At 37.7% G+C, this 13,908-nt stretch overlaps 1 protein-coding gene across 1 annotated transcript; it reads left to right on the top strand.

Annotated features, from left to right (window-relative positions):
- The first annotated feature begins 851 nt into the window (after nucleotides 1–851).
- Nucleotides 852–13,278, top strand: LOC145215661 (ATP-binding cassette sub-family B member 6-like). Its single transcript, XM_080084404.1, has 17 exons — nucleotides 852–1,168; nucleotides 1,248–1,415; nucleotides 1,493–1,679; nucleotides 1,947–2,081; nucleotides 2,148–2,225; nucleotides 2,380–2,512; nucleotides 2,754–2,920; nucleotides 3,214–3,451; nucleotides 3,910–4,019; nucleotides 5,886–5,951; nucleotides 6,641–6,766; nucleotides 7,038–7,169; nucleotides 8,113–8,265; nucleotides 8,835–9,013; nucleotides 9,435–9,648; nucleotides 10,107–10,270; nucleotides 12,017–13,278. The coding sequence occupies exons 1-17, from the start codon at nucleotides 906–908 to the stop codon at nucleotides 12,114–12,116; spliced, it is 2,613 nt and encodes an 870-aa protein (XP_079940530.1). The 5' UTR covers nucleotides 852–905; the 3' UTR covers nucleotides 12,117–13,278.
- The last annotated feature ends 630 nt before the right edge of the window (nucleotides 13,279–13,908 follow it).

The raw sequence follows: 13,908 nt of genomic DNA, 5'->3' as shown, positions 1-13,908 counted from the left end.
AATTACGCACGTTCGCTAAGTGGCAAGTCACAATAAATTCAAGGGGGATTTACAACAAACAATAGGCCTACAAATGGGGTTAGGAAACTTGGCATTTTGCCAAATAAGATAATCGACATTGTTAAACAACGAATGCAAGAGACAGCTTGTATGTTCCATCACTATATGGCCAGACCAAAATGGTTTTAGGCAACAATTAGGAGGCACTATACCAGCTGATTTAATTGAAGGGCTCGTGGAAAGCTAATTAGCATGTACGATTTTAAAAATGTTTTGGATTTCATGTCTATTGTTGTAAAAGTCCATTGAGACACACCTTCTACACGTTAATCGACTTAACATTTGGAACACCATTTGGGTTTTGGTTCACACAGTACTTTTTGCATGATCAGGTAAAATATGCGTAATCATGTTATGCACCAGTGGGTTTCACGGTCGGATGGTCGTTTTCCTGATGACAAAGCATCTTTTGTTCGCCATTTCATGACTGCGCAGATTCCAAAGGCGTTTGTCTGGCGGTGCGCGCGCGGTATTTCTCACGAATAGAAACAGATGTTGTTGGCGTTGTTAAAGACTTTATGTGCTAAATTGTCACCTTAGTGCTTCAGTGCCTTATATGTAATACAGTTTTAGCAGATTTTAGTTCTTGTATCTTATTACAACTAGAGGTTTGTAGTTTTAGCGATTCATTTTTTTGATGTTTAACTTAAGATTAGTTGCATCTCAGCTCTTTTTTTTATTTAAATTAATCATGAATTGAAATCATGAATCAACTTACGCGCACTGTTTTAAATATATTTGTTTACTGTTTTGCTATTGTAGTTTGGTAATTCTTGTATCCTCTAAAATGTTAATTCTTTTTTATTTAGACACTAGGCAAATTAAAAGTATCAGCTACCCTTGTCATGTCTTTAGTTTTAACTCAAAATAAAGCAGACAAGCTGCATTTCAGTCCAGCTAACACTGAAATTTCAACTATACAAGTTAAAGATGGTGGGTCAGGTCTTCAACATAACTGCACTCATTTCAGTTACTGCAGTTGCCATGAAACATTGTCACCCTTGTGGCAAGATAAAGGAATTTCTAGATGTTTTTATGACACTGTGACATCAGCAATGCTTGCTGTTTTGACAGTTGCTGTTATTTTTCAAATCATCAAATTAAAAAGGTGGGAATGTTTGTTTAGTTTTATACATGTTCCAAAGAGACTAAACATTCCTCAATTCTAAATAATCTATTTTCTTTAGAAATGGGGTCATTGTTGAAGCCAAATACAAGCCAAAGTCATTCTGTTACAAGTTGCAAGTAACTTTCCTTTTGCTGCTGTTGGTGGAACCTCTAATACTGTTTATTTTGAATTGGACTGTTATTCATGGCACCTCCAGTGGAATTGATATTCTGGTGTTTATTCTCAGGTAGTATAAGTTATTACTTATGAATTATTGTACATTATAACATTGCATTTTGTTCCTAAATTTATGCCTTACAACAGGTCAGCTGCGGTATTTGTTAGCCTGTGGCTTCTGTTACTTGAAAGAAAAATGATGCTACTTTCTAAAAAAGGTCACAGTCCTATTGCACTTTTTACCTGGTCAGTTTTGTTGCTGATTGAAGTACTGTCTGTCGTCTCATGGGATAGTGACCATTGGTGGTTTGTGGGACAAAATGGAAATGACCAGGTTTGTTTGTTATGCTCTATATTCATGTGTGAACATGTGATATAAGTGTAGAAGTTCAGACTAAAAACAATTCTATAGCAACTTTAATTTGCCATGCTATTTTGTGGGTAAATAGGTGATTTTTATACTAGCACAACTAACGGGAATTGGCAATTACTTGGAATATAATCAAACAGAATCTTGTATGTACTTTTCAGGATAATCACTGAAACATAATAAACTATGGTTGCCCTAGTTACAACAATAACATCTTTTTTTAAAATTTAGATTCAGCTTGGTTTATGGGTAGGAAGACTGGTATGTACTGCTTTCCTATTTGTGGTGGGATTTTGGGCACCAGGAGTGCCAAAACTTACTCATTGGTTGAACATGGATGATGATAGGGACATTGAAAATGGAGCTGTAAGTATCTGTTAGCCAAGTATTTGCTAAAAGCAATGTTATTTCACATGGGTACCAAATTTATAGGAGGAAGAGGCAACAAGTCAAACTTTGGGAGGTCATCGCTCAGCAACAGAATCAACCTGGGGTGGATTACTGAAAAAGGTATATACTTAAGCTGGCTTGTGTTAACTTGCAATTCAATTTTGGTTATGTTTTCTGTTAACGTTGGTTCACAGTTATTTTATTTTATTAAGTTGTATACACTAAAAAATGTAGAACAACTTTTTATTACTTTTAACTTTTGATTTTTTTGCAGTTAAAACTACTATGGCCTTATATGTGGCCTGCAGGAAGCTTCTTGTTACAATTCCGTGTTGTTTTGTGCATTGCCCTGCTAGTTGCTGGAAGAGTTGTCAATCCATATGTTCCAATCTACTATAAAAACATAGGTAATTTTACACTCTTTTTTTATGTGTCTGCTATAAAATATTTATATTGTTCCCAATTTTGTAGGTTGACCCCTAAAAATAAAAATGTAACCTTTTCTTGATATTTTGCATGTCAAAAAGGGGTGTCATAGCATTTAAGGGAATATTCTCTCTTTTGTCAGCGACTCTCTAAAGCTTATGCAGAAGTTCATTTGATTTGAAACAGGAACATTGATGATAAAATTACAATTTTATTTTTTAGTGAATGCCCTAACCAAGGGTGATCCATGGAGTGTTGTGTGGGTTCAGGTCATTGCTTATGTTGGACTAAAATGTCTGCAGGGCAGTGGGTTGTCTGGGGGATTACTTAATGGTATGAGACAGTATTTCTGGATCCGTGTACAACAGTACACAAACCGACATGTGCAGGTAGGAAAGCACAAAAACATGAAATGTTATACAAAAAGCAGTCATTTTGGTATTAATGTAATTTGTTATGTTATCTGGCTCAACAGAAGGTTTGCCAAAAGAGATAGAATGAACCAATTTTGCATTGACAGATAAGCTTTTTTTCTGTTTGATAATTTCTATGGTATGTTTTAATGGAAATAGCATTATTATGTTATTTGGTCAACTAGCCTTTTTTGGTCAACTTTTTACAATAAAAGTGTCAGAATTTAACTACATTTCTGTTGGTTAACAAAAAAATATCTATTTTTTAGACAAAACTTTTTGCTCATTTGCATTCCCTCTCACTTCGCTGGCATTTATCCCGTAAAACGGGTGAAGTGTTGAGATCAATTGACCGTGGTACTACCAGCATCAACAATCTACTTTCTTATTTTGTGTTTCAAATCTTGCCAACCATTTGTGATATTGTCATTGCCATTATCTACTTCATTTCTTCCTTCAACGCCTGGTTCGGACTCATTATTTTCGTATGTTTGGCGCTGTACCTGGGTAAGCACTGTAGACAAAACATATTTGGCAAAAATATAAAGCTTTACCCAGTGGTGGGATTCAATTTTTTTGTCAGCCGGTTCTATCAAAAAGTTATATTTTTCAGTCGGTTCTGTTAGAAAAAGTCCATTGACAGTAACCAGTAATGCTAACCGGTTCTCGCTGATCTCATAAAATTTTGTTCTGTAGAACCGGTGCGGTCTGGCTGAATCCCACCACTGGTTTTACGCCCTTTCCAGTCATTTTAAAGCAGCTCTTAAAGTTCTAAAGTGGTACTAAATTGTGGATAACTTTAAAGTATAATTTGAATCATCGAAAAATTATATTTTTGATTCACATATCAACTTTAATGTTATTTAGTTTTTAGAGCAGTTTTGTTTAGTTTAACGTTAAATAAGCAAGGAATAAAACGAAAGAGAAATTTGTGTTGTGCAAACAAATGCGTCTGTATATTACAGCTTCCACGATCATTATCACGGAATGGAGGACAAAGTTTAGACGAGATATGAACACAAAAGACAACAAAGCAAAACAAAGGGCTATTGATTCGTTGCTTAACTTTGAAACTGTAAGTGGGAACTTGAGAATCGTTTTTTTCGCACATTCATGAAGACCAGTGGAGTCAAAACTTAAACAGTTGCCAAAAACGTACTGCATAAAGTTCATACTGTACAACTGTTTTAGCAAAATAGGATTATTTTTAGTGTGAACTAATTTGAATAAAGACGTGCTGTAACAACACCATCGGTATAGACCAGTGGTTCCCAACCTTTTTGTAGTCACAGACCCCTTTAATAAATTTTATAAGTCCGCGGACCCCCTAAGTAATTTAGTCTTGTTGTGTTTTTCGTTTCCTGCATTATATTTTCGCTTTTTAGGGCAGAATTTTAATCAACGGCCACAGTCCATCTCAATAACGTTCTGTACTGTTACAGTGGTGTAGCTAGGGATAGGCCAAAGGGGACATAGCCCCTCCCAAATTTTTAAAGTTGTACATTGATAAACTTTAATTTAGTGTCGTTTCGTCCCTCATCATTGTGGTTTCGTCTCTCAACTAGTGATGTACCGAATCGGCGAAATTTCGATTCGGCCGAAACCGAATATTCGGCGGTTTTGCCGAATAAATTCGGCCGAATCAACCGAATCATTTATGACGTCACGCGAAGTCGTACGGTACGCGTTTGACATGAAAACATAAGTTTATCTACCAGGCAATTAGTGCAGAATGGTTGTGTTTCGTCCTTATTTCAGTTCTGTGGGGTTTAACATTGCCTCAAGCATAATTTCCAACCCGGCAATGAATTACTATTTAGCTGTCTGCAGTGGGGAAAACGATAATGTGGTACAAAATATAATAACTGACAGGATTTTCGTTGGCACTAAGCAGGAAAGACACGCTTAACGCTTCAAATGTGTGTTCATAAAAGATTCGGTTTTGGCCGAATCGCAACAAATTATTCGGCCGAAACCGAATCTTTGCAAAAGTGGCCGATTCGGCCGAATAAATTCGGCAAACCGAATATTCGGTACATCTCTACTCTCAACTATCAAAGAATATATTACCAAAAATGACTTTTGTCACCAAGTTGTAAGCCGAAACCCATGCTTTTTTATTTATTTACCGGTATGCAAACATGGAATAAATCAATAAAGCGTTTGGCTGTCCCGTCAAACCATAGTTTGGCAAGTCACGTTTTTGGTAAAAGCACGCCGAGCGTTAGCCAAAAGTTTGCCAAAAGTTGTATTAAACCAGTGGTTCTCAACCAGGGCCCATGGCCCCCCATGCTGTGTTTCAGGGGGCCACGGGTGTAGATTCACCAGAAACACCTACTAAAAGTCATTTCTTTATAACTTTAATTATTCCCTAATTTAAATCGACTCTTTCCCATACTATTTGTCTATATTGAGGTTTTTCACGATTACGGATTCTTGACCACGCCACTGTATTAGACAACAAATTGTTTGGCCCCTCCCAAAACTTTTGGCTGCCTACGCCACTGGTACTGTAGCAGTCAATGCAACAAAGAAATATAGTTTTTGGTGTACAATACTTGAAACAAAGCAATATACACTAAAAGTTATATTGTTCATGTGTGGTGTGATGTCACAATGGAGGTAACAATCACACAAAAAGTAAGTTTTCTTGATCCAAAGGTTTAATAACAGTCTGCACTTGTATGCGGGATGGTAAAAACTGTTTGGAAACTTAAAAATAGTGTACTGTTGGTAAATGGTACTAAGAATGTTTGCCTCTACGGACCCCCTAAAACCACCTCACGGACCCCTTAGGGGTCCGCGAACCCCAGGTTGGGAACCACTGGTATAGACATAATATAGGTATGGTGTCAATTGCATGGGCAGGGGCATTTGCCAATGCTCCCTTAATGCAAGCTAGAAAAGTCCTTCAGCAACCTAATTGTGTTTTTTATTTCAGGTGAAATACTACAATGCGGAAGATTATGAAGTTGGACGCTTTCACGAAGCCATTGTAGATTATCAGGTAAATTGTCATAGTAATAAATTTGCTACCATTGGTGCTTATCTTGAGGCAGATAATGAACATTGCTTGCTTTTTTCCTGGTCATGTCGTTGTTTGTACAAGCTGTTTGTTTTTTAATTGATTGCGGATCAATTTTGTATTACGTTCTGACCCAATAGCGCCCGAACTGAAATACCCCAAATATTTGTATTGGTCCCCCCAAAAATTTTTAATTAAACACTTTTTACGGTAAACGACTCCATCTTGAAGGAAAATATTTAAGGCTCCCTAATAATGCAGATGTAGGCACAAAAAAGAAAAAGTATAATTTATTGTCAAATATTGCACCTAAATTTGGGCGAATCTTGCTCAGCTTTTGTTTGAAGAGATAAAATAAAAATCACTAAAAGTATTTGCTCAGAAACTACTAGCATAGTTATGTGGTAATGTGAGTACTAGAACTTACAAAGTTCAGAAGAAAGGATCGAACAATTTATTTTCGTTAAACCTACGTCAAACCATCTGCGTTAAACAGTACTAAAACGGAAATGGCGTGTTTCCTTAGCACGGCGTTAAAGTTGTACTTAATGTCAGCATGTTTTTTTTCACCGAGACCTTGAATGTGAAAAGTTATTGATGTTTTAAAATTATGATCATGAACTTTCAAATAGGGCGAAATTTACCTTTAAACAACCGTTTTTGTTTTACAGACATCTGAATACAAAACCAACTCGTCGCTCGTGGTACTCAACATGTCGCAAATGGTAATAATCAATATTGGACTTCTAGCTGGAAGCATGCTCTGTGCTAAATATGTACTGGACGGCACGTTCGAGGTATGACGTCGCAATTGCATAACTTGTGATTGTCTTTGCAATTTGTTTTAGCCTCTTTGTTTAATACCACATTGTGTCAGATTTAAACATGTATCAATACATAGATTAGTCAACAAATACTTATTATAAGGACAATTTGACCATAAAAAATAATTGTTGTGGCTTATCAAGGACGCTTTTAACCCTTTTCAGTAAAAAGAACATTTTTGTGTAAATTAAACTTAAACTGCACTTTACTAAAAATAAACAAGTTGTACACTGTGTTGCACAGATTGGAGATTTCGTACTTTTCGGGACATACATCGTTCAACTGTACACCCCACTAGGATTTTTTGGCACCTACTATCGTATGATACAGACGAGCTTCATCGACATGGAGAACATGTTCGACCTTTTTGACGAGGTAAGTCTTTGTGTTTCTCGTAATTGGAGATGAGCACTCGATCACTACTGTGCAGTCGTTGGGTTGTCAGGGTCGGCAAGCAGTCCAGCACTTGATAATATCCAGCACTTATATGACACCAAAAAGTAAGCCTTTGTTGAGCCGGATTGGCCCACTGCAATTTTGTTTCATGGCTGAACTTGACTGCTGGTCAGATACAGTTTGTTGTCCATTTTACGGTAACAAAACTTTAAAAACAACCCTCTACTACAAATAACCATTAAAATCGGTTAAATGTTCAACAACGCGAATTCCTTACCTAGGTTTAGATAGGCATGTTTACTAATATGTGAGTCGTGTTTTGAAACAAACAATTTGTGCTGTGTCATGCGGCGATCTTAGAAGTGCAAACATATACACGCCGCAGCTTAAAAATGACTTGTGTGATTGGCTGCAAAAAGTGTCGAGTCATTCCACAAAGCCACTCAAATGACCATACTGTCGCTTCGTGGTCGTTGAAATAAATGCAAATAATGACTTGGACATATTGCTCCATGGTTGTTTAGTTGTCGTGTCGAAAAGCTGGTTTTGTTGTATAATTGCTAGTTTTGGCGCTTTCCACTTTGACTTTAAAGCATTGATTAGATAGTGTTCTAATACTTTGTTTAAATGAATGCTATTAATAACATCATTCTTTTGATCCAATTGGCGTTTACTAAAAAGCTTTTTTTGCGTTTTGTCGGACGCAAATTGTCACGTTATTAACGACATTTACCTAAACTTATGGGAAAATTATGCCAGAATAGAAGTAAATAATCATTTTACGCAAAACACTCGTGCGTTTCACAGCAACGTAAATGGCGACTTAGCAAAGGTCAATATTTGTTCAAGCGGCATAGAGCGGTCCAAAATCGTCAGCTGGATCGAAATCATGACTCAGCAATTTTAACCTCTCACTTTGCAGGGCCGGGAGATAGTGGACGAGGATGAAGCTATCGTGTTATCCATCGATGCAGGCACTGTGAAGTTTGACGATGTGTGTTTCCATTACACACCTGAGAAGCAAATTCTAAAGAACATCAATTTCACGGTGCAACCTGGGCAGACATATGCGTTGGTATGATGGTTTCTAGTTTTGTGTAGATTGTGTCAAAAATGATAAAATGTTACACGCAAAATAGTTGTTTGGAATGTGTGTATTGTTCTCTTTTTACAGTGCAGTATATAGCTGCCAAACCAAACATTCCTGGTAAAACATAGTACGCCAGGCCCATTAAAGGCGCCATACTGAATCAGCTGGTCACCAAGCATTCACCACCATATGGCAAGGCGTAGGCTAGAAAAATCTGGCCTGCGGTGGGATTTGAACCCACGACTGGAGTGTTGACTCCGGTAAGACGCTTTAATGGGCCTGGCGTTCTGTGATTTTAAAATGAGTGTGCCGTGATCGCTGGTCTGCATAGACACTTCAGGGCTGATCCCAGTTATGAATTTATGTTCATCTTCCTAGTAAAAGGTTTCTAAATGATGACATTCCTACCAAAGTATTTAAATTAAAAACACTAAAACCACCTTTCACATAGGTTTTTCCAGTGCTGTTATGCTTAACGTTTACATAACATTAATGCACTGGATCATGTACTTTGGGTCTTCTGCAGTAATCCTTTATTCCCAATTTTTATGCAGGTGGGTCCCTCTGGATCAGGCAAGAGCACCATCATGCGGCTGCTTTTCCGTTTCTATGACGTCCAATCTGGTCTCATCACATTGGACGGGGTCGACATCAGCACTGTGACGCAACAATCGCTTCGTGCATGTATTGGTGTCGTACCACAAGACACTGTCCTTTTCAACGACAACATTATGTAAGTTGTTTAATTATTTGTTTCATCCGCACCAGATTTGCCAGTGGGCCCGAAATTTGAGTCTGAACCCAGTTTGAATTTAAAAGTACAAGCAGGAAGCCCGACCCGAACCCTAAAGTATAAGCCTAAACTCCGACCCGAAAACGAATCCTTATCGTTTTTGAGAAGCCCGATTTTGCCCGAAAGTTTGATTGACCGGCCTAATAAAGAAGCTACATCACAATGGACTACCACGTTTTAGGGCTGTTTGACATTGGTCCAGCATATATACCTAGCTAGGTATTGCTTTAAAGTACGTTCTTGAATGTGAAGTAGGCCCGAATCAAACCCTTTTTTTTAAAAAAAAGCCTAAGCCCGAACCCGACTTACTATGCTCCGCACAGCCTGTGAGGGAAAATTAACATTACCGCTTTTCGTTTAGGAACAACATCCGTTACGGTCGAGTAAGCGCATCGAATGAAGAGGTCAAAGAGGCGGCTGTGTCAGCTGACATCCACCACCGCATAGTAACTATGCCCGACCAATACGAAACTATGGTGGGTGAGAGGGGTCTCAAGTTGAGTGGCGGAGAGAAACAGAGAGTGGCCATCGCCAGAACTATACTGAAAGCTCCGAGCATCGTTTTATTGGATGAGGTGAATAAATATGTTAACTATTTGTATGTAAGTTTCATATTGTAAGTTTTACTGATGTGATCCCCGTGTGTAGCAAATCCATGCTCAAACTCGTGGACCCTGTGCAGTCATGGCAGATTCCTTTCCCGCTATTCATATTTAAGTATTCTCCTAGGCTCTGTAATGTTAGACAGGTTTTATCATCACAATGTACACATGTGTGTTGCAAAAGACAAGGCTGTTTATGGTAACAAACTGTTACCTTATGTATATAAAGCAAAGTTTTTGAAGCACATTTTAACGAATATTGTCAAACTGAAATGAAAGTTAAGCGTTGTCATTTACCCGCGCTTTCTATCTAGAAAAACCTGGAGTAAAATTTGTAGTCTACAAAAACGGGTATCTACTATTTAGCGTTTCTTTCTTGTTTCTTGTGTGGCACACGAATTGAGTAACAAACGATGCCTTGATTTGTGCAGGCAACATCTGCATTGGACACGACCACAGAACGAAATATCCAGGCTTCACTGGCACGCGTCTGCGCAGGTCGTACATCGATAGTTGTAGCTCATCGTCTGTCAACTATTGTCAATGCCGACTGCATTCTGGTACTGAAAGATGGAGAAATCCTGGAACGCGGAAGGTAAACACAGCTTTCATATACTACGTAAAATGTGGTAAAACTCTTTAAAGTCCTAAAGCTTACAAACACATTCAAGCCTATATAGTATATGATCATTATGAGCTGATGCCGAAATGCCGAAAACCTGGTTCAGAATATTTTTCTTTACAAACTATAAATTACACTTTTTCTGATAAAAAAGACATTTTTTGTTAAAAAAAGCTTTGCCAAAACAGGAAAAAAGACTCGGGCCACTTTTGCATGTAGCATTGTCGAGGTACGCATGTATCAGGACATCTGGTCATTAATTATGGGTCCCCTTCCCTGAAGGGGACACATATTGATTTTACTCAAAATGTTTTTTTTTTCTTTTTTTTTCTTCTACCCAAAGTTTGTCCGACTCGTTTTTTCATCAAATGTTTGATGAATTTGGATGAAATTTACACAGATGGTAGATGTAGTTATGTAGATGTGCATCCCACTTTGTTTTTGTTGATAACCCCAGTATTTACCCCGCTAGCCCCCTAAAATAGGTATTTTCCCCCGAAGTTTGTCCGACTCGTTTTTCTATCAAATGCTTGATGGATGTGGCTGAAATTTACACAGATGGTAGATGTAGTTATGTAGATGTGCATACCACTTTGTTTTTGTTGATAACCCCAGTATTTACCCGCTAGCCCCCTAAAATGTTTTTTCCCCGAAGTTTGTCTGACTCGTTTTTCCATCAAATGCTTGATGGATGTGGCTGAAACTTATACAGATGGTAGATGTAGTTATGTAGATGTGCATTCCACTTTGTTTTTGTTGATAACCCCAGTGTTTACCCCGCTAGCCCCCTAAAATGTTTTTTCCCCGAAGTTTGTCTGACTCGTTTTTCCATCAAATGCTTGATGGATGTGGCTGAAACTTATACAGATGGTAGATATAGTTATGTAGATGTGCATCCCACTTTGTTTGTCCGGATAACCCTAGTATTTACCCCGCTAGCCCCCTAAAAGGGGTGAGTTTGTAAACAATGTCAGAATTGGCTAAAATTTGGATAGCTTGTAAAGTATGCCAATTATCGTTATTGCGCCATTGCAGTTCGGGGGTTGTTAACAGCCCTTTGACGTCAGAAACATTAACGGTTGTTGCTCAAAACACCTCTAGTGGTTGAAATTTTAAACGTTGGCAGATTGGACTGAAATTTTGCAGTACTATTGATTGAGTCATTGTGGTTTCCTACTTTTAAGTTTGTGTGTGTTGAACCTCAATTAGTTATCCTACTAACCCCCTAAAATGAGTTTTTTAATTTAAATAGTTTCCACCCCATATAGCATATTTAGATATGCACAGTACCAATCACTGTGTTTGTCTTTACAATACCAAACTTACTCATTGTTATCTATTGAATTGCATTATTTTCAACTTTGCATGTGTGGGGACCCATGAGTTTTTGCCTGCAGAAACAACCAAGGTTATAAAAGACGATGGCTAATATGGGACCCAATACAAAATAAGCATAGGAAATATATTTATGTTTTGAAAAAGATCATAGTGTATGTGCAAGGGCAATATGTGCTAAGCCACCCTTCTAGTTTATTATAATTTTTAGCCCTGACAAAATCAATGATTATACACGCTTATAATGCGGGATTCGGTTTCGATTTTCGATTAGTTGATGTTTTTCATTCAAATACTCTAAAAACAATAGAAGCTACAAACTTACGCTTATGTATGAAATTAGTTAGCTATTACTCGTACTATTAACTTTGTCTTCCACAATAGCCACGACGAACTGATGGATATGGAAGGGATTTACTGCGACATGTGGCAGCAGCAGCTCACAGAGTCACCGGAACAAAGCAAGGATGCGAAAACCGACTAAACGCTGGGACCGGTTTCACCATTTTCAGCACTCTTAAAACGTATACACATTTCGAAACTGCTGGCCTACATGAATTTGGTCGAAGCTTTCAAATCATGTAGAACTGTGCAGAATCGCATGTCGGTTGATGTTATTTTAATAGCAGTATCAAACGTTTGGTCGTTGTACCATATTTAAAAGCGTAAATTTGTCAGTAGCCTTGGACTTCTGTTTGATTCCGATTTGTAAGTCCGGGCGGGTTCGGGCTTGAGTTTCAACAAAACGAGCTTAGTTTACCCTGACTCCACCACTTTTGCCTATTTTTACCAACTTTCAGGCCCGATTCGTGTATTCTGATACCACAGGGTTGAATAAAATGCAACTAGTCGTAATTATCCGCACTTGTAGCATATCTTTTCCTTTTTTAGAAAAAAACTCATGGCATGTCGCCTTGACACATGTTGTTTCCATGTAAATGTGTCTGTATAGCTTTTTTGTGTTTGCTAAACTAATTCACGTAAACAAGTTAAAGCTCACAAAGCACCATACTTCCGTCCTGTTATTGTGATTTGCACGAAATATACAGTTAAAGTTGTTACAATCCCCAAAATGTCACCTCTTGTTTTGTTTGCATCTTAATTTCACAACGTTCATTTGTTTTTGCTATTAGAATCGGCTTTTAAAACCCGGTAAGCACCACAAAGTTCCATGGCTCATTTTCCAAATTAAATTGCATTTTGGGAAAAAAATCTACAGATACCTCTTTAACAATAAACCTTTAAGTGAACATTTTTATATTTAATGGTTTGTTGCATTGTTTTGTGCCACTAAGCATCGTTTTATTAGTTCAGTTGTCTTGAGTTTTTGTTTCAAATCGCCCCTAAAAGTTGCCAAACTAGCTCAGTTTGTGCTGCCGTGACTTAGGTTTTAAAAAAAAACATTTAAAACATTTTTTTTGTATCCAGCACTTCAGCAACTCTTTGTGTTTTACAGATTTTGTGTATTTTTAGAACTTGCGATAGGTTAAAAACTAACTTTAATCCAGTTTTCTGTGTGGTTTTTGAAACTAACACCGCTTTTACATCTTGTTGCAGTTTTTGTATGTAGTGTGGTTTTGCTGTGACTTCTGTACAGTGTTTTGTTACTTTAAGTCGGCAGCAAATAATATTGTGTGTGCGCTTTACTTAACAGTGCAAACTAAGGTGCGTGGTATTTGATCTGAAAGGCACAATGCGATAGAACGAAGCATGAAGTTTTGAAAATTATCCCTCTCCAAGAAATTATTCAGTAGAGTCCATTGTTATGAAGAAGAAAAAAGTTTATAAGTTTTAAGTAACATCTTGGGCTTGGCATACTCTTTATTCACCCTGCTGTGTAACTTAGACGTTAAGTGCCAGTACTACTCTCCAAATGGGAAGCAATCCGAGGATATCATACGGAAAATGAACGCTGTCAGCTTGGCTCAAATGCCCGCACAATTATTTGGTGCAGTGCTGTGTGACCTACAATTTCAGTGCGTGGCGCATTTTTTGTGAACAAAACATGTCAGCAGTAACGCCACAGTTGACATTTTCGCGCTCGTTTGAAGCTAAAATAAGATTACCAACAAAACCAACTTGGCTAAAAAACTCTGGTCACGCCGTAAAGTAGACTATAGTTCACATAGGAATTGTTACTTACCACATAAAAAGCTTTTTAGAAGCATGTTATTTGATACTATATCTGCGGAAGTGGCTTGTTGTCTCTTTCTATTTTATCTGTAAACACATGCAGTTAGCTTTTGTGCAATCGAGGCGTGCGTCTCAGCAGAGTT

Source organism: Phallusia mammillata, chromosome 1 (assembly GCF_965637545.1).
Source record: "Phallusia mammillata chromosome 1, kaPhaMamm4.hap1.1, whole genome shotgun sequence".
NCBI lineage: Eukaryota > Metazoa > Chordata > Ascidiacea > Phlebobranchia > Ascidiidae > Phallusia > Phallusia mammillata.
Note: the sequence above shows the minus strand (reverse complement) of the source record. Positions and strands in the feature narration are given on the sequence as shown.